Source organism: Salminus brasiliensis, chromosome 18 (assembly GCF_030463535.1).
Source record: "Salminus brasiliensis chromosome 18, fSalBra1.hap2, whole genome shotgun sequence".
NCBI lineage: Eukaryota > Metazoa > Chordata > Actinopteri > Characiformes > Bryconidae > Salminus > Salminus brasiliensis.
In genome coordinates, this window is record NC_132895.1 from 16,800,114 (window position 1) to 16,818,520 (window position 18,407).

Sequence of the window (18,407 nt, forward strand, 5' to 3'; positions counted from 1 at the left end):
TTTAAACAAAGTAATCAATTTAAGTTTTAAATTGTATAATTTATTGATTATGAAATATATAGTCTGTGTGTTCAGGTGTGCACAGGAGTGCAACACATCTAACCAGCCACTAGTGTGCACACAGATCATCGGTGAGTTGAAACCATTGAGACCGGAGTTTAGGGAGAGAGCTCCCGCGGTGGTGATTTAACGCTGCTCTCGAAGTTTCCGTTTAGCCAGACTGCTGCGAGCGGCATCAGCAGAAGTTTTCTATAGACTAAGAAAGGCTGCTTGGTGAAATACCTGAGGTCAAATCATGGTTTTAGCTTTTGAGCAGCAGCCTTAAGTGACATTCATGTCTATTTCAACACACCAGGTTAGCCTTGATTTATTTCCTTTTCATTTAATCTTTACCACCGCGAGTATGAGGGGCTGTACCTGGGAGCTGCTGTCGGTAAGTTAAACCCTGGTAAACCTGGCTAGTCGAGTCCGCGGTGAAAGTTAGCAAAACGTGGGGTTGTAGGTTAGCAAAATTTCCCAATTTCTGCTTTCAGGACGGTCGTCTTCCAGCTTCATAACCCTCCCCAGAAATCACATTTCGTAGATAGCTTTGTCTTCAAGTATTATCGTACATCACGGTCTCGTCGGCTAAGCTAAAGCTTTCTCTTCGGCAGCACGCTCTTCAACTTCAGTCAACGGTAACGTTAGCAAGCTAGCTAGCCCGCATTGTTAGTGGGGGAAAACAGCCAAAGATGTGGATTCGTCTTGTAAGGGTGTGAGAGCTGTCGTTGGGATATGATTTCATCATATATGTTTATAAGGGTTTCACACAACGCTCAGCATGTTGGGGCAATGTGCTTGGTAATAAAAGCGAGCTAGGACGGTCAGCCAACTTCACTGCGCTGCCATCCAGCTGCAGCTGTACTGGTATCTTGGCTGAATGCCTCTTACAGACCATAAAACGGGTGCTGTATTATCCCAACGTAGTCAAACAGGTTTACCGTCTGGACTTGAGGCTGGGTGATATTACAGTCTCCCACGGGTAATACCGAGGTTTGGTTGGTTTTTATTTAGCTAGTGTTTGACCTGTTGCTCGTACGACGATAGGATCTGCACAGCTGCAGTGCTTGGGTATGCAGTCTGCCCTGCACTAATGGATAACGCCCATTCACGCTACCGCCCGCTTTACACCTCAAACCAGACCGCGGATCCATTTAGACATTGGATGTACTGCTCGATGTTTTGTGGGTTTTCTAATAAATTCATCCGCAAAATGTTCCGCAGGTGAAAATCTGTAGAAACACTAAATCTTATTAACTGATCTTTTTGCGTTAGAAATAACGATTATAGTCGAGCTGGTTTACAACGTGCAGATACAATAGTGTAATATAGCCCTAAATATAAATGATCTCAACCAGGATATCGTCTTTTTTTCTTTTTGCAAGTCTTCATGTGTATATTAAACTAAATAACAAGACTTTGAGGAAGCAGCTGATTCATTTATATTATTAAATATATTCCATTACAGTTTATTGGAAATTCAGAGTGCTTAGATGAGGAAGCTTGATGTGACTAATGTAAGAACTGGTGGCTATAAAAAGACAGCTGCTCAAGTCGCATGTATTTTAATGAATGTAGGTATAAAAATGAACTGCTGTGTGAGTTTTTGATTTGATATATTTGTACTGTGGCAGAATGGAGAGAGCTTTGATTTAGCCCTATCAGTGAATGTATATCCCATTGGTGTGCTTCCATTGTTATTTAGGGGGGGAAAAAACAAACATCCATCTCTCTCTATGTGGAAATGTGTGTAGATTTTAGTTTAGGAGTTTTGTACCTAGTTACATTAATACATACATAATCGTAATACATTTGCTTTCTGTCTCACTGTCGGACTTATCGCTTCCCATTTTCCAGAGACAATGAAGTTGGACTACAACCACAGGCTTGCCTCAGCAAGCCACAGTTCAGCTATCAGCCCTTAAGCAAGGACAGAAGGAGCTTTTTGCCTCTTTTTACTGTTTTGTTTTTCCCTCCCCCTTTCCCTTACTTCCATTACTCTGCATTCTTCTCTTCTGTCCTTCCCACTCTCTATCCTCCGCTCCCCGTCTTTTATTTCCCCTTCTTTGCACATAATTTAGTTTCTGATACTCTGTACTACATTCTCTTCTCTTTTTTCACACTTAAAAAACAACACACACACATTTCTTTTTCCAAGGGTAATAGAGGCCCTTCTCCCCAACATCTGGATTTTTACTGAATTCCCAAATCCCCCCCCCCCAACACACACCATGAGGAAACAGACTCACAGTGTCCTACTGGCCTGTGTGGTCATCAGCTCCATTACAGTATTTTACCTGAGTCTTAGTGCCATAGAGTGCCCAAACTCGCGCTCTCGGGGTGTATGGGGTCCAAACCAGCACATTAGCCGGAACCTCAGTTACCCCATGCCTGTTCCTGTAGAATACAGTGAAGACAGTCCTCTCATTTTTGTCGGCGGGGTACCGCGTAGTGGTACCACTTTAATGCGGGCCATGCTAGATGCTCACCCTGAAGTGCGGTGTGGAGAGGAGACCCGTGTCATCCCCCGTCTGTTAGCCATGCAGGCCACTTGGAGCCGCTCAGCCCGGGAGAGGCTCAGATTAGACGAGGCCGGAGTTACGGACGAGGTTCTGGACTCAGCTATCCGTGCCTTCCTGCTGGAAATCATTGTGGGCCATGGCGAACCTGCACCACGGCTGTGCAACAAGGACCCTTTCGCTCTGAAGTCCCTCACGTATCTCTCCAAACTTTTTCCACGTGCCAAATTTGTGCTGATGCTTCGGGACGGTCGGGCCACTGTTCATTCCATGATATCGCGCAAGGTGACCATCACGGGATTTGACCTGACTAGTTACAGAGACTGCCTGGTGAAATGGAACAGAGCCGTGGAGGTTATGTACGACCAGTGCCGGGCTGTATCGGAGAGGAGCTGCCTACCCGTGCGCTATGAAGAACTGGTGCTGCATCCAGCACGAGTGATGCAAAAGCTCCTTCGTTTTCTGGATCTCCCCTGGGATCTGTCAGTGCTGCACCACGAGCAGCTCATTGGGAAAGTTGGAGGAGTGTCTCTGTCAAAGTGAGTAAAGGATGGGGCATGTTCCTGTTGTGTACCGCCTGTCATGTAATGCTTGACCAGGTGATGACAATTCGGTGCAGGTTATGTGTGGTCAGTATAGGATATTACACATTTTCCTCTGCATAAGGGGGTCCAGTCCTATTGCTGGAGATTGCCCACCTTGAGGAGTTTCAGTTCAACTCTCCTGACTCCAAGTCAAACACTCTTAAAGTCCTTCATTACCTGGAACAAGTCTGTTAGATTAGAGTTGGAGTTAAACTCTGCATGATGGTAGATTGCAGGATTGCACGCCCATGTCTTTGCCCTTACCAATTGGTGAGTCAAACAAATAAATTACATAGTAGAACTGCATCTTATTTATCTTTGGCCATGGAGACGGCAATAGCTCACACCTGCCTTTGCATGCTTTGCATCCACTTTGATTAGCACTGGGTTTGTGGTGGGTGGCTCAACTGTTACACTTCCGTTGCAGGGTGGAACGGTCAACTGACCAGGTTGTCAATCCGGTGAATACGGAGGCCTTGTCCAAATGGGTCGGCAAAATTCCTGATGATGTGGTGAAGGACATGGCTGACATTGCACCAATGCTTAAACGCCTAGGTTATGACCCTCTGGCTAATCCTCCAGACTATGGAAGACCAGACCCCTTACCGCAGAACAATACTAAACTGGTAAGACCAAAGAAATGGCTTTTTCTTTATAAAAGAACAGGCCTTCATATGATGACCTAAAGTCCTGATGTTTCTCAGAGAGGAGATTTTAAATGAAGTCACATGTAACAATCAGTGTTCAGTGCTTTGAGAGATTTGACAGTGTGATGGTTAATATGAAACTGTGTGTTGGTTGTCGTTTCACAGGAAGCTATAGTTAGAGAGGAAGTGAATGTGCTGTGCTTACTTTGACCTCTCTTTTGACCAATTTTTTTTTTTCTTTCCCCGTCTCTTCTCAGCTTCAGGGAGCCAAAGCAAACACAGGCGTGTTTCATCCTAGCTGATGAAAGATCGAACATTAAAGACCAGATTCTTTTTCATGGACTTGTTGCCTTTTAGCTTTTGAGGTGCGAATGGTCATAGAAGTTGCAGAACTCTTGAACCGAAGTCATTACAAAACTGTGAATTCTGTCTGAGAAATCAGCTGCATCTGAAAACTCGCACAAAATGCACAATTACTGGTTCCATACTTTGTACCATAAATTGTACAAGTGTCTTGTTATAAAAAATAAATATTTATTAAAATTGCTTATTTTAACATTACTGTTTTGCACATGTTTTTATTAATCATGCATCAATCATCTACTCTTCAGTGTGACAGTTATTTACACTGGGGCTGTAAACAAGTTCAAGATACTGGGATTTATTACAGCAGAATTTAATTACTTTTGGTCTAATGCAAGGATTACAAATAATTTAACATCTAAATGGTAAATTCTGTAAAACCTAAAGGCTTACTGGTGCAATGTCAACAATTTAATTTAATTAAAGCTGTTTGTGCCATGAAGCAAATCTGAGTTTATACCACAACTGAAACGTAATGCATCACTAAGATTATCATCAACATCCTGTGATCCATCCATCAACTGATATAAAGATATTATTCAGCTTTATAGTAAATGGACCTTTTATTTTCCTGGATGTTAGTAAAACTACTTACAGTAAAAATACATGACCAAAATAATTTGACCCCGACGTGATTTGAACACGCAACCTTCTGATCTGGAGTCAGACGCGCTACCGTTGCGCCACGAGGTCGGTGGCGACTGTGGTTTTCCGGGCTGTTTCGAAGTACACGGCTCAGGAACTTCGCCAGTTTTATTATGGTGTTTTGTTTCGCAATGAAGGAGCGCTTTTATGTGACCATCGGAAACCGTACCAGCATACCCCGTGCGTGATCGGATCGGTTATCGGTGCAATTTTTGCGCTGCCAACTAGTTTTTCATGGCGCTCAATTTCAAAACCTTAAATCTTACTGCCTAATCGGTAACTACTGCTCAAACCAAACGTACTACTGCACAAAGTAATTGCTTAGATATATGTGGTGGAGGAGTAAAAAAAACAATCAAAATGTGACACATACAGGTTTTAGATTTTGTGTAGCGGCCGTTTGTCAGCGCTCCCTGGTGGTCTAGTGGTTAGGATTCGGCGCTCTCACCGCCGCGGCCCGGGTTCGATTCCCGGTCAGGGAACAGCCTTTTTTTCTGCTCCCCCGATAAGAACTCTGCGACTGATGCACCACGTACATTTAATCCATGGGTCTCATTTAGGAGCACGAACGCGCCCATCTAACCCATTTATGCTTTGGTAGGAAAATTAAGTCTCTGTTTTCCTAAAGGTCACATAACTCTGAATGCAGGAAGAGTATACAAAGCATGTTAACCCACCCACGCACTGCACGCACAGCCCAGCGCAGACCTCAACGGAGCACAAGAGAGTGACAACGTGCATCCACGACTTCCAAAGGTAAGGCAAATAAAAGTCATTTTGGCAACATTGTGTTTTATCATCAGTGGAATCAAACCATGAAAAATGATGGGTACCTAGTAGCTTACCTGTGTACAACTAATCTATTACTGGAGATTAAAATAGCTGAGTAAAACGACATAGTGCTACAATCTAGCGCTTTTTATATATTTTTATATTCGGAACATTTAGCAAGAAAAAAGTACTATTGGGGGATTTACGATATTTTCATGTTTTTAGCTAGTCTTTTGTCGTTGGGAGAAACAGGTGTACTATTTCCAATTCAAATGTGGGTGTCGTTTGTCAGCTCTATATGCAAATAACGGTATTGGAGAATGTTTCTAGGAAAGGAACAACAATCATATATTATAAATAGTTATACAGCATTATATATTTAAGCTGTTTGAAACAGGAGCGTTTCTAAACTACTACTTTACTTCTTAAACTGAGGCACACATAATTTAGAGGGGCACAGTTGCACCATTATTATTATTATTATTATTATTATTATTATTATTATTATTAATAATAATAATAATAATAATAATGTTGTTGTTGTTGTTATTATTCAATATATCGATATATGATTGTGTCCTTCCATTCATTCCAATTCATGTTAGCTAGATAACACGAGTACATGAGTAGTTTACTGTTATTATGGCTATATCTAGATGTCCCTTGTACTTACTAACATAAATAAATCAATAAATAAATAATGCCTAGTCTAACGTTACTGATACATTTGCCAGTTTGATTAATGCACCAGAAAAAAAATATATACTGGTTTTGACTGAAAGCGTTTGCTGCTCACGTTTTTGGAAAGACGCTGGGGCATTATGGGTAATGAAGTGTCTGTAGTAGACTTGGGTGGCGCGTCTTGTAGTTCTGCTCAGCAATCCAGCATGGATTTGACTTTTTGCCGCCGTGATTTTAGTGGGGTAGAGCAACTGGATTACGTACACATGGTCTAATAACTCCACAGGCTTCGAGGATTCAGTGTTTATATTCTAACCTTTATGTTTCTAGAGGTTAAAGTCCAGGTTCAAGTCAAATGGAGGAATTTCATGTGACAGTACAGACCTCACCAGGGTCTCTCACAGGAACGTACAACACCCTTTGGATCTCTCTGGTTGGTTCTCAGTGTGACTGCCCACCAGTTAAAGTTATTCCAGATGGACAATGTCTCCTGCCTGGCTCAGTAAGGCCTTTATATTTTTTTGTTAGTTTAAATAACAAACTTTCTCATTGATTATGGGTTAATCTAACACAAAATGCAAAGCCTTGATTTATATCTGTAAATAATTTTGGGCAGTCTAACCTCCTGTAAGTTGGGAATTGGCCCTCTTATATCGCTATATATGCAGATGTGTGTCTATAACGATAGCTATAATGATAAATAATGCATTTAAACCAATCATTTTTTAATCATTCATGTGCTTTGGTGTCAATCATATCTTATATATGGTTTATACAGCCTAATCACATTTATTTTACTTAATATAGACCTGCACTGTTGTGATCAAGCCTGAAATGGAGATTGGCACGGTGGTCTTGGTGCGCTTGCGTCTTGAGGCTCGGCCTGGCTTTCCTGACCTGAATTGGCACTGTCTGGACGTGCAGCTGAAACTGAGAGCTGATGCTGCAGATGTAGAACTCTTCCCTTGCAACAGGTGGATCAAGACTGCAGATGGTGATGTTGAGCTCCGCAGTGACAGAGGCAAGCTGTTAGCATGCTTGAGTCTGTTTTTTCCAGGTTTTTTTTTATTGTAGGTGAATCACAATGGTAAATGTAAGGACGGACTGAAGATGAACCTTACCCATTTTTAATTACAAAATAGAGCATAATTTTATGTGTTTTGATAAAGCAAGAATATTACAGTGAGCAGAAAATACTTTGATATCTAAATATGGAAATCATAAGGAAGTAGTGGGTTAGAATAAACAAACTACACAAGGAAACTGGAGCCTGTACGTGTTGCATTTGCATTGTTTTTCACTGTTTGAAATATCATCTTTGTTTCTTTTGTTACCATTAGTGTGCTTGTTGAATGGGGAACAACTGCAGAAATTGAGAGAGCACAGGGCCAGAGACCTGCAAACAAAACAACAACAAATCAGGTGTTACATTAGTCTGGTTGCCCTTCGTACCACCAAACCTTCTCTCCTTAACTATTCGAGAGTCAGTGTTCGACATGTGTGATTTTTTTTCATTGCAGATGGAGCACTTTTGCTGAAGGTAGCGCTCGGTGTATAGACATGACCAGTACACAGTCCCTTGGTCCCAATTTGAGCTCAACTCGGCAAAGGTAGGCCTATACCAGTACACTTCTCAAACATAAACTACACAGGAGGCAGAAGACTCAGAATGGTTTCTATAGTCATGTAAAAAGTTAGGACAACCCATGAAAACCTTTGTCTTTTTAAATATATTTATACTAAAATAACATTTCCTATAATAGTCTACCAGTCTCTGACATCGACTGGGAGAAAGTGTTTCCCACTCCTCCATGCAGAATTCTTTCAGCTGTGTGATGTGTCAGCTTTAGTTTTTAGACAGATGGCCTCACATTTTCTTCAAGGACCCTTGGATACAATAAAGAATTCCTAGTGGATTTTATGTTGGAGAGCTCTCCAGGTCCTACTGCAAAAAAACAACCCCAAACCACATTTCCAACTTCCTACTTCTGCAGCTAATAAGTTGTATAAGTTGTAAGCTGTTTAAGTTGTATTTTAATTTAGGTATTTGAAGTAGTACTGTGGGGGTGTCCTAGCTTTTTTTATTGATTGCATTTATATATGTTTTTAAGATTTTAAAAATACATTTGTTCAGTTTTATGTGTCTTACTGGGTTTTACTTACTTTGTTATATTGGGGTGTCTAAAGTTCTTGTGTCTGTCTTTCAGCCCAGGCACCAACCTGAACTATCTTAGGGGGTTTACCAACAGAACAGAATCTTGGAGCAGCCTGGAGGAACTGGAAATTCTGTTCATCCACAATGGAAAAGATAATGCAGTCGCTAGTACGCCAAACCATGATGGCTTTCTGTTTCATCAGCAATACCAAAATGCAAATCATGCACTAACACTCCACTAAATCTCCAGTATTACAGCCTCTTTGTGTTCATTTTTTTCCGGCTTTCTTTTCATGTTTTTTCAGATTATGTTCGGGCTCACTGGAAAGATGACACCTTCTTTGGTTATCAGTGTCTGAATGGATGTAATCCTCTGCAGATCAGAAAAATTCACTATCTTCCACCTAACCTACATGTTACATCTGATATGCTAAGGGACTTCCTGCCTGTTGGTTCTTCTCTGAAGCAAGAGATGGAGGTATGTGAATGCATGCCTTTAGAAACATGTCTTATAGCTCCACTTTGCTGGTGTACAGCATATCTTCCATGCACAGTTTGTATTACCCATCTCCAAGGCCTTCTTTAGGGGTCAGGTTATGATCACAGAGCAGCTCCTGGCTAGACGCATTTAAGTGGTGGACCATTTTCAACCTACTAGTGATGCTGATGTGTGTGATGTTAAAAAAATAAATAAATCCAACAACATTGCTGTACCGTGTCACTGCTGAGCTGAAAATGGTCCACCATCCATCTATTATCTGCTCTTGTGGTCAGGAAAAAGAATGATGAATGGGCATGACAACATGACAACATATGGGCTACAGTTAGTTGAAGTCCAGATAGCTTCCAACAAAGTCAATGGTGATTGTATGGCAACATTTGGTACATATCAAAAATCTAAATTTCAAATGGTGAAATTTGTGTTCATTGTCACATTGGTGAGTGGTATTCAGCATGTAGCATAAATATTGTAATGCCATGGGTTTGTACCATAGAAAGGAGCCATATTTCTCCTGGACTATGGGATACTTGATCAGCTGCCTGCTAATGTTATCAACGACAAACAAACATACCTGGCTGCTCCACTGTGTCTCCTGCACTACAACCAGTATGGAGAGCTGAAGCCCATCGCCATCCAGGTATGTACAATGCAACGCGTCCTTTAATGGGAATAGTTACAGATGCATTACAACTAAAGACAAGCAAGTCTGTAATTAATTTACACAGTGCATGCTTCTAAATGTCCTCCTGCATTACAGCTTAGTTTACACAGGCATGAGGACCATGTGAACCAAGTTCTTTTTCTTTAGGCCTGTCTAAATAACACACCCTGTGGTGATGTGTGTGCTTTCATTTTTTTCTAGTGTTCACTCAGTGATTTTGCTCTGTACTTAGGTCTGTGTTACCTGTTACTCTAATGCAGGAGAAAACTGGACTGCTTAAATGCACCTTTTAAATTAGTGACCTCATTTTGGGAGAAGGACCATGCCCTGAACTCCTCCTCCTGGCCCTCAATCCAACTTTGTGTCAAACAAATGTCCACCTCAGCGAAGTTAGCCTTGCATCGCCCATTCATAACCAAAACATTAGACACTAAACATGTCTTGGTTGATTGACTGCATCTGATAAATTGTGTTCATTTGATTTACAGGACACTGAAAATCCTGTAATTAATTCAGGTACAAATATAAACACAGAACAGAGAATGTCCACTCATTTTTAACCCCAAGTATCTCTACTGGCATGCAAGTACAGGGTTTGTGTACATTGTTCACACCAGTGCTGTTGGACAGAACCTTTGTCAGGATAATTTATGAAGTCAAATAATGAATAATCCTGAATAATCATTGAATAATCAGTTACCAAACTTTTTTGATACTAGCTCCAGAAGACTGCTGGTCCTCAGAACCCTGTGTTCCTGCCTTCGGACCCTGAACCTGACTGGCTGTTAGCAAAGATGTGGGTCCGTAATGCAGATTTCCAGGTTCACCAGCTGCTCTCCCATTTCCTTCGAACACACCTGCTAGGAGAGGTGTGCTGCATTGCCACTCTCAGAAAGTTGCCGGAAATACACCCTCTTCACCAGGTGTGTAGTAGGTCAGTGTCTCTCAACCCTGGTCCTGGAAGTGGGCTTGCTATTGTCCTGATTAGTTGAATTTGGTGTGTTGGGAGAAGGGAAAGCTCTAAAATGTGCAGGACAGGGTGCCTGCAGGACCAGGGTTGAAAAACACTGTAGTAGGGAATGCGTTACTGCGCCATTAACCATCCAACTGTTCTAAACTCTATCACTAGAAACTGAAAATAGGCTTATGTTAGATTAATAATGTGTTAAAGCAGCATTATGGAGGACTTGTATTTCTAGCTCCTGGGCTCCCCTGTTGTTTGACTGTGATTGGATCTTTTTTGCACTGCTTTTTTCAGCTTCTGATGCCTCATGTAAGGACATCTCTTCAGATCAATATTCAGGCTCGAGCCTCTCTTCTAGCCCCTAATGGTGTATTTGACAAGGTTGGTGTCATTATCTTCTGTAGGACTGTTGAATTGAATCCGTGTATGCACTGTTTAGGTGAGGTTCGATAAAAGAATTACTGAAAATGAAGGAATGCTTGTGTTTTGTTAATTGTAGGTAAAAGACAATACATGGAGAATAGGACATAGTATTGTAAGTTTTAATAATAAGGCAAGAGTCAGTTAGTTTAGTTATTTATGTACTAACTTGTGATTTATGCTCAAATCAATTCAGTTGTTCATCAGTAAACTGTTACTCTATGTATCCTCTCCACATTAGGCCATAGGCTGTGGCATAAAGGCAGCACCTCTTCTGCTTGCTCGTGGCACGGACCGACTGCGCTACACTTCAATGTGTGTCCCTGACGACCTGAAAGAGAGAGGACTGGACACACTGCACAACTGTTACTATGCGCAAGATGCTCTAAGGGTGTGGGGTGCCCTTCACAGGTGCTTTAGGACACTAGGATAGTTCAGAGACACATTAACTAATGTGGCAGTAGTATGAATTCAGGCGTGAGTATGTTCTTGATGCACCTTCTTGGCAGGTTTGTGGTGAGCTGGGTGGCCCTCTATTACTGCAATGATCAGGACGTCCAGCAGGACTGGGAGCTACAGAACTGGATCCAAGAGATTTTCAACGAGGGATTCCTCAGCCTCACTCACACAGGTGAGGCTGAAGATGTCAGCACTAAGGCTGAAGATGTCTGGATAATTTCCACCTAGAGGAAAAGGCCCCAGTAAGCCCACATAACCTATAAGCCCACTTGGTCTTTTAACACACTGAACCCTATATTTATTATTCAGTTATTAGTCCTGATTGCAAAAATTACTTTGAATTATTTGGAATTTAGTTTAGTTAGAATTGTGTGGCATCCCTCAGGGTTCTGTTTTAGGGCTTGTGAAATTGTTGTGTAACATATGGCTTGTGACAGGCTGTATGAGCAGAGATACTTCATTAGGGCTAAAGCAATACTCATCATCAGGACAGGCAGAGATCAGGAAACAAGCAGGCAGGTGCAACTCAAATTTACAATCCAGGTCAGAATACAAAACAGAGCTCAGAACCACAATAAACATCATATCACCACATCAACACATCAGAGATTGGTAACAGAGATCTCACTAAGAGCGCCCAAAACATTATGAACATCATGAACAGTACCTGTGTGCTGGAGATGAGCTTAAGAGCTCCCCACTCAGGCCAGCAGAGGGAGACATTACAATGGGTTGATTTACAGGAAGCACTCTTAACTAAATGTTGAAATATGTATTAATAATATTTCCCAGTGTAAATGACTGCTACTTCACGTCCTTTAAAAAGAGTGTCTCTGTTGTTCATAAGCTTACAGATACTTACTTTTTTCTGAGATGAGGCACGGACAGACTTTTTGTATTTATACCTTTATTTACACAATAATACACAAGAATACTACGCTGCTATACAGTGAGATTGTGAGGTCGTAGGCCGGAGTCTGTGTATGTTATTATGATTATATAGTCTCACAGTTTTGAAAGTCTTGATATTTATTAGATTTTTGTCCATGCTTAGCAAGCTTAACTGTCTTCTGATTAAAGAGCTGCTTTCTTTGCAGTGTTTTTGTTGAGGTGGAACATCATTGACATTGGGGGTGCTTTTGACGTTGCGTTTGTGCTTGTTGTTGCTCATGTTGCTTGTTGTTAGAACAAAATATTAGTTCATTAGATATTTTGACAGGCTCCTTACCCTCATTTCACTTGATTAGTATTTTTTTTAACAAGTTTCTTCTGAGGCGAGTTTAGGCGTGTAATGCAGACCGGAGTGCCGTTGCTGTGACATGTTGGCTCTTACTGAATGCTCCTCGGCCAATCACACTGCAATATCCAAACAATATCCTTTTTTTATATATATATATAAATTATAAATCAAATATAATTTTTTGTTATAAAATATATCATTGAAAAAATAGAATATAAAGAGTTGCATAATAAACGCTTAGAGTGTGTTTACACAGGCTTTTCCTCTACCATAATTACCAGAGAGATAGAAAGATCTAACTCCCCCTCTGTAATCATTTCCTCCAGGTTTTCCACAGTCATTTCAGACCACAGCAGAGCTGAGCAAGTTCATCACCATGGTGATCTTCTCCAGTTCAGCACTGCATTCAGCCGTCAACTTTTCTCAGGTGTGCCAGACATTACTGAGCTGTAGGGAAGATACAGAGCTCACATCCTAGTGTAAAATACAGTACATGTGTAACGGGTGTGCTGAGCCGGGAGTATCAACAGTAGAGATGCTTTGTTGTTCTCCTTGTTACAGCCAGTGGAGCATCACATTGCTTTTATAGCTGTTAAGGTACAAATGCTTCATAATGTTGCCTTCATGCAGGCACTTCAAAACTTTAATCTAACCTGTTCAAAAATTCAGGTGGACTTCAACTTGTGGTTGCCAAACTGTCCGGCAGCCATGTTGCGCCCCCCTCCCCAGGTAAAAGGCTCAGTGACTGAGGAGGACCTCCTATCTTTTCTCCCAGATGTTAGCTCCACCTGCAGCGTGCTCACCATACTATTGCTGCTGTCACAGCCTGCTGCTGACTTTGTGAGTGTAGTCTTTACTTTCTATGTGTCTCTTAGTTCTTTTAAATGGCTGTACATGTCATTTAATGAGTAGCAGTATTTTCAGTTCTACAGGGAAAGTCAAAATGCAGGAGCCACCAAAATATCTGTAAGATTCTTAATTTGACGTTGATCTTCACCACAGTGTTTTAGATCAGGGGTGCCCATTCCAACGAACCAGAAGCACACACGGCCAGTTGTTTGAAAACCAACTGTTTAACTAGCTAAAGCCAGGTGTGCTCCAGCTTGTTTGGTATAAAAACCTGCAGCTCTTTGAGGATTAGATGAGACAACCCTGTTCTAGACCAATGAAGGTGTATATGTTGTTGCTGTCACACAAAAACCTTGTATCTCCAAAGTGGTAACTTTACAGGACAGGTATAACTTTCACCTCACCCACTGATCCAATACATAATTGTTTATAATAAGATCATTCTGACAAATATGTGGGTGGTTCCTGAAAGTACCCTGCAGTTATGCTTAATTTATCCAACATTTATTTCTATTCATTTCCGGTTATCTACTTCAATAAAATGCTGAAGTTGTTAAGCTTTTGATTTTTGAGGCCACTGCTGACCAATTGAGGCCGCTTCTGGTAAGCTAATCTGACCAACTGAACCCAATTCTAATGTTCAAAAATCAGAAGTGTTACTACAAAAGTTTGAATAACGTCCATGCTATTGTTCATTCTATTGTAGGTTCCCTTGTGTCATTACCGTGAGCGGTACTTCAGCAGCGGTGCTCCTTGCAGGCTTGTGGAGGCAGTCCTCAAAGAGCTAAAGGCCATAGCTGAAGACATCACCAAGAGGAACAGCAAAATGGAGATTCCTTACTTCTACCTCTCCCCTGATAAGATTGAAAACAGTGTGGCTATCTGAATTCAACACTTTAAGAACCGTCATCTTTTTATTCAATATATACAATTCAATAATACAGTGACAGTAAGGCATGCTTGGATTTCCTCATCATTTTTCACAAGGCTTATCATAATCGAAATACCTTTACAGTTCCAGTAAAACATAAATGTTAAGTGAGTGAGTGGTTATCCAACTACACAGTTAGATTACAATTCTGTAAACCTGCTTATGAATTGTGCAGAAATAAATGTATTAATGTCATAACAATGCCATGATATATAAAATAAAATAAAATACATATGTGTAAAAATGGATTGTGAGTTACTTGCAATTACTCTTTAAATATGCAAAATAATTTCATGGTTAAAAAGTAATGGAGGAGTACAGAGTGAGTTCTACATATTTATCTTTTTCTATTGATCTATTTCTTTTCATTTCTGTTTACTGGGTTTTTCCACTGCTGTTGTTCAATGACTTTGCCCACCTTTGACCTCTAGTCAAGTCAAGTCAAGTCAAATTTATTTGTATAGCGCTTTTTACAACTGTTGTCGTCACAAAGCAGCTTTACATAATTAGTACTTAATAAAGGACAGAGACAGAGAAGAAAGAAGAAATAACATGAAGGGTCAAAGACCCCCGTGAGCAAGCCATCGGTGACAGTGGCAAGGAAAAACTCCCTCAGAGCTGGAGGAAGAAACCTTGGGAGGAACCAAGACTCACAAGGGGGACCCATCCTCCTCTGGCCAGACTATTTAAACATTAATGATAAAAATTTCCAAAGCAGATACAACAGAAATACTACATTAGTTCTTTCAATTCCCCACTTAAGTTTATTTCTTTGCACTTTATTTTTGCCTGTATTTCTTCTTCCACATTCTTTTGCTTCTCCAGGCCTTTTTGGGGCTTCAGTGCTTTCAGTTTCAGGTGCTCTTTCTGTGTTTTTCTTTGACTTGCATGCCTTCTCATGTTCCAGCTTTTTCCTCGACACTTCAGAAATGGCTAGTTTGGCTTGCTCACATCTTTCAGCATGCAAATCAAGAAGATTGGAATCCAGTCAGTTAAAGACCATGACAGTCCAGAAGGAGGCAGCAAGGTTTAACATAACCAACTGATGCTAAAGGACTACTGGATCTGATATCGTTTGTTTTATTTGTGGGATGAAATAAATGCTTTTGCCTTTAGAAACTGATATTAGTAGATCCGCGCTTTAATCATAGCTATAAAATGTAAGCATTTCCTTGGATACGTTAGTGGGATACGTTCACAGACAATTATCTTAGCTAATGTTTTAAAATAGTTTATGATGAGAGGTTTGGATTAACGCAGTCCACTTAAGAATTCATGAAAGCTTAAATGAAAGAGGCCTTGTATATACATCCTCTTTAAAAATGCTAGTTCCGCAGGGTTTATCAGATCCTCCTCGTTAGTATAGTGGTAAGTATCCCCGCCTGTCACGCGGGAGACCGGGGTTCGATTCCCCGACGGGGAGATCACTGTTTTGCTCTCTCTGCGTTTTCAGTGTTTTCTCCACTGCAGTAGCTAGTACAGTTTTTCAATTCCCCTCATGTTACTATTGGAAATGTTTTATTATACATATTGATAAAAGTATGTAGTTTATTAGTTTAATTCACATTTGAAATAGCTAGCTAGCGAACTTAGCCTAAATGATCAATCATAACACAACTCTCTTCTGGCTGGTCCTCCTCTGCGCACCATCAGGCCCCTGCAACTTATCATGGGCTATCCATCAAAACTTTTCATCCATCAAAACAGGTTGCGTTTGTGCTTGTTGTTGCTCATGTTGCTTGTTGTTAGGACAAAATATTAGTTCATTAGATATTTTGACAGGCTCCTTACCTGCGAGTTTAGGCGTGTAATGCAGACCGGAGTGCCGTTGCTGTGACATGTTGGCTCTTACTGAATGCTCCTCGGCCAATCACACTGCACTATCCAAAAAATATCCTTTTTTTTAAATATAAATTATAAATCAAATATAATTGTTTGTTATAAAATATATCATTGAAAAAATATAATATAAAGAGTTGCATAATAAACGCTTAGAGTGTGTTTACACAGGCTTTTCCTCTACCATAATTACCAGAGAGATAGAAAGATCTAACTCCCCCTCTGTAATCATTTCCTCCAGGTTTTCCACAGTCATTTCAGACCACAGCAGAGCTGAGCAAGTTCATCACCATGGTGGTCTTCTCCAGTTCAGCACTGCATTCAGCCGTCAACTTTTCTCAGGTGTGCCAGACATTACTGAGCTGTAGGGAAGATACAGAGCTCACATCCTAGTGTAAAATACAGTACATGTGTAACGGGTGTGCTGAGCCGGGAGTATCAACAGTAGAGATGCTTTGTTGTTCTCCTTGTTACAGCCAGTGGAGCATCACATTGCTTTTATAGCTGTTAAGGTACAAATGCTTCATAATGTTGCCTTCATGCAGGCACTTCATCAGGCCCCTGCAACTTATCCAAAATGCAGCGGCAAAATGCAACGTTTCTAACTTCAGCCATGCTGCCTTCACTTCACTGGCTCCCTGTAGCTGCTGCCCGCATCAGATTCAAAACCCTGACCCTGGCCTACAAAGCCCAGAACGGACCAGCCCCTCCGTACTTGATGGCAATGGTCAAAAGCCGATCCGCACCAAGAGCCCTTCAAGTACGACTCGGCTCGACCCGCCATCCCTCAAAATCCACGGAAGACAAGCGTCCAGGCTTTTTTCTGTCCTGGCACCGAAGTGGTGGAACGAGCTGCCCCTGGGTGTCCGAACAGCAGAGTCCCTTACTGTCCTCAAACCCAGACTGAAGACCCACCTCTTCAGAGAGTACTTGGGCGAATAGAGTACTATGGTCGCCTTATTGTATTGTGTTTAGAAATGTCTAAGCTTAGAGGTATCTTTGAATTATTAGTCTATTCTAACTAGCTAAGGTTTCTTTCTTGGGTAAATAGCAAAGCACTTTGTAAGTCGCTCTGGATAAGAGCGTCTGCTAAATGCTTTAAATGTAATGTAAATGTAAATGACACGACAGGCCCATAAGCCCATAACCTTCAAAAACACATGTTCAGCAGCTCATTCCAGGTCCTCCTCGTTAGTATAGTGGTAAGTATCCCCGCCTGTCACGCGGGAGACCGGGGTTCGATTCCCCGACGGGGAGTCCGCATTTTTATTTTTTGCAGTATGAGAGTATGTTTGTAGTCCTCAGGACTACACGTTAAACATGGCCTATCAATCTCATTTTAAAATATTGTTCATATGATTGAAGGCTTCTTCTATTGGGCAGAGTAATTTGGAATGATTGCAGTACTATTTGTACTCAAATTTGTAGTATTATGCCAACAGGGGGAGCAAACCAGGAGCCACACAACCTGATGAGGTCAAGTCGCAAAGTTAACGTAGCTGATTCGGTGCATATGCATATGCATATGGTTTGGTTTATGTTTAGCCACATTCAGATGCGGAGTGAGAAGGTATTTATTTTTCCAGGTTTAAATATAATAAAGCAGAAACGACTGCAATCACGCTTGATAAAGACAACCTGGAGAGATGACAGAGATGCAAACGTAACTCGGTCCTGCAGATTTCTTCTGTACAACATCCGGAGAATTCAACCTTTCCTCTCTAGAGAGGCCACCCAGGTGCTTGTTCAGTCTCTCGTCACTTCCAGACTTGACTACTGCAACTCTCTTCTGGCTGGTCTCCCTCTGCGCACCATCAGGCCCCTGCAACTCCTCCAGAATGCAGCGGCACAGGTTGTCTTCAATGTCCCTAAATTCAGCCATGTCACTCCACTGGCTCCCTGTAGCTGCATCAGATTCAAAACCCAGACGCTGGCCTACAAAGCCAAGAACGGACCAGCCCCTCTGTACTTGATGGCAATGGTCAAAAGCCAGTCTGCACCAAGAGCCCTTCGAGCTTCAAGTACGGCTCGGCTCAACCCGCCATCCCTCAAAATCCGCGGAAGACAAGCGTCCAGGCTTTTTTCTGTCCTGGCACCAAAGTGGTGGAACGATCTGCCCCTGGATGTCCGAACAGCAG

At 41.4% G+C, this 18,407-nt stretch overlaps 2 protein-coding genes and 4 non-coding genes across 8 annotated transcripts; 5 read left to right on the forward strand and 1 right to left on the reverse strand.

Annotated features, from left to right (window-relative positions):
• The first annotated feature begins 102 nt into the window (after positions 1-102).
• Positions 103-4,318, forward strand: tpst1l (tyrosylprotein sulfotransferase 1, like). 3 transcript variants are annotated; one of them, XM_072662271.1, is made up of 4 exons: positions 103-433; positions 1,897-3,097; positions 3,570-3,768; positions 4,047-4,318. In XM_072662271.1, the coding sequence occupies exons 2-4, from the start codon at positions 2,271-2,273 to the stop codon at positions 4,089-4,091; spliced, it is 1,071 nt and encodes a 356-aa protein (XP_072518372.1). In that variant the 5' UTR covers positions 103-433; positions 1,897-2,270; the 3' UTR covers positions 4,092-4,318. The 3 variants fall into 3 exon arrangements, with proteins under 3 accessions (XP_072518372.1, XP_072518374.1, XP_072518373.1); XM_072662273.1 differs by having other exon boundaries at positions 103-355; XM_072662272.1 differs by lacking the exon at positions 103-433 and having other exon boundaries at positions 444-3,097.
• A 455-nt stretch (positions 4,319-4,773) lies between these two features.
• trnaw-cca (transfer RNA tryptophan (anticodon CCA)) lies at positions 4,774-4,845 on the reverse strand. The gene has a single exon. It is a non-coding gene; the product is annotated as a tRNA-Trp (tRNA).
• Positions 4,846-5,164: 319 nt separating this feature from the next.
• LOC140539321 (polyunsaturated fatty acid lipoxygenase ALOX15B) lies at positions 5,165-14,630 on the forward strand. The gene is made up of 15 exons (XM_072662017.1): positions 5,165-5,553; positions 6,580-6,751; positions 7,057-7,270; positions 7,590-7,671; positions 7,770-7,859; positions 8,457-8,572; positions 8,710-8,882; positions 9,400-9,543; positions 10,287-10,490; positions 10,826-10,912; positions 11,193-11,362; positions 11,461-11,582; positions 12,977-13,077; positions 13,320-13,490; positions 14,206-14,630. The coding sequence occupies exons 2-15, from the start codon at positions 6,605-6,607 to the stop codon at positions 14,383-14,385; spliced, it is 2,001 nt and encodes a 666-aa protein (XP_072518118.1). The 5' UTR covers positions 5,165-5,553; positions 6,580-6,604; the 3' UTR covers positions 14,386-14,630.
• trnae-cuc (transfer RNA glutamic acid (anticodon CUC)) lies at positions 5,208-5,279 on the forward strand. The gene has a single exon. It is a non-coding gene; the product is annotated as a tRNA-Glu (tRNA).
• Positions 14,631-15,781: 1,151 nt separating the features above from the next.
• On the forward strand, positions 15,782-15,853 carry trnad-guc (transfer RNA aspartic acid (anticodon GUC)). The gene has a single exon. It is a non-coding gene; the product is annotated as a tRNA-Asp (tRNA).
• Positions 15,854-17,454: 1,601 nt separating this feature from the next.
• trnad-guc (transfer RNA aspartic acid (anticodon GUC)) lies at positions 17,455-17,526 on the forward strand. The gene has a single exon. It is a non-coding gene; the product is annotated as a tRNA-Asp (tRNA).
• Positions 17,527-18,407: the final 881 nt, after the last annotated feature.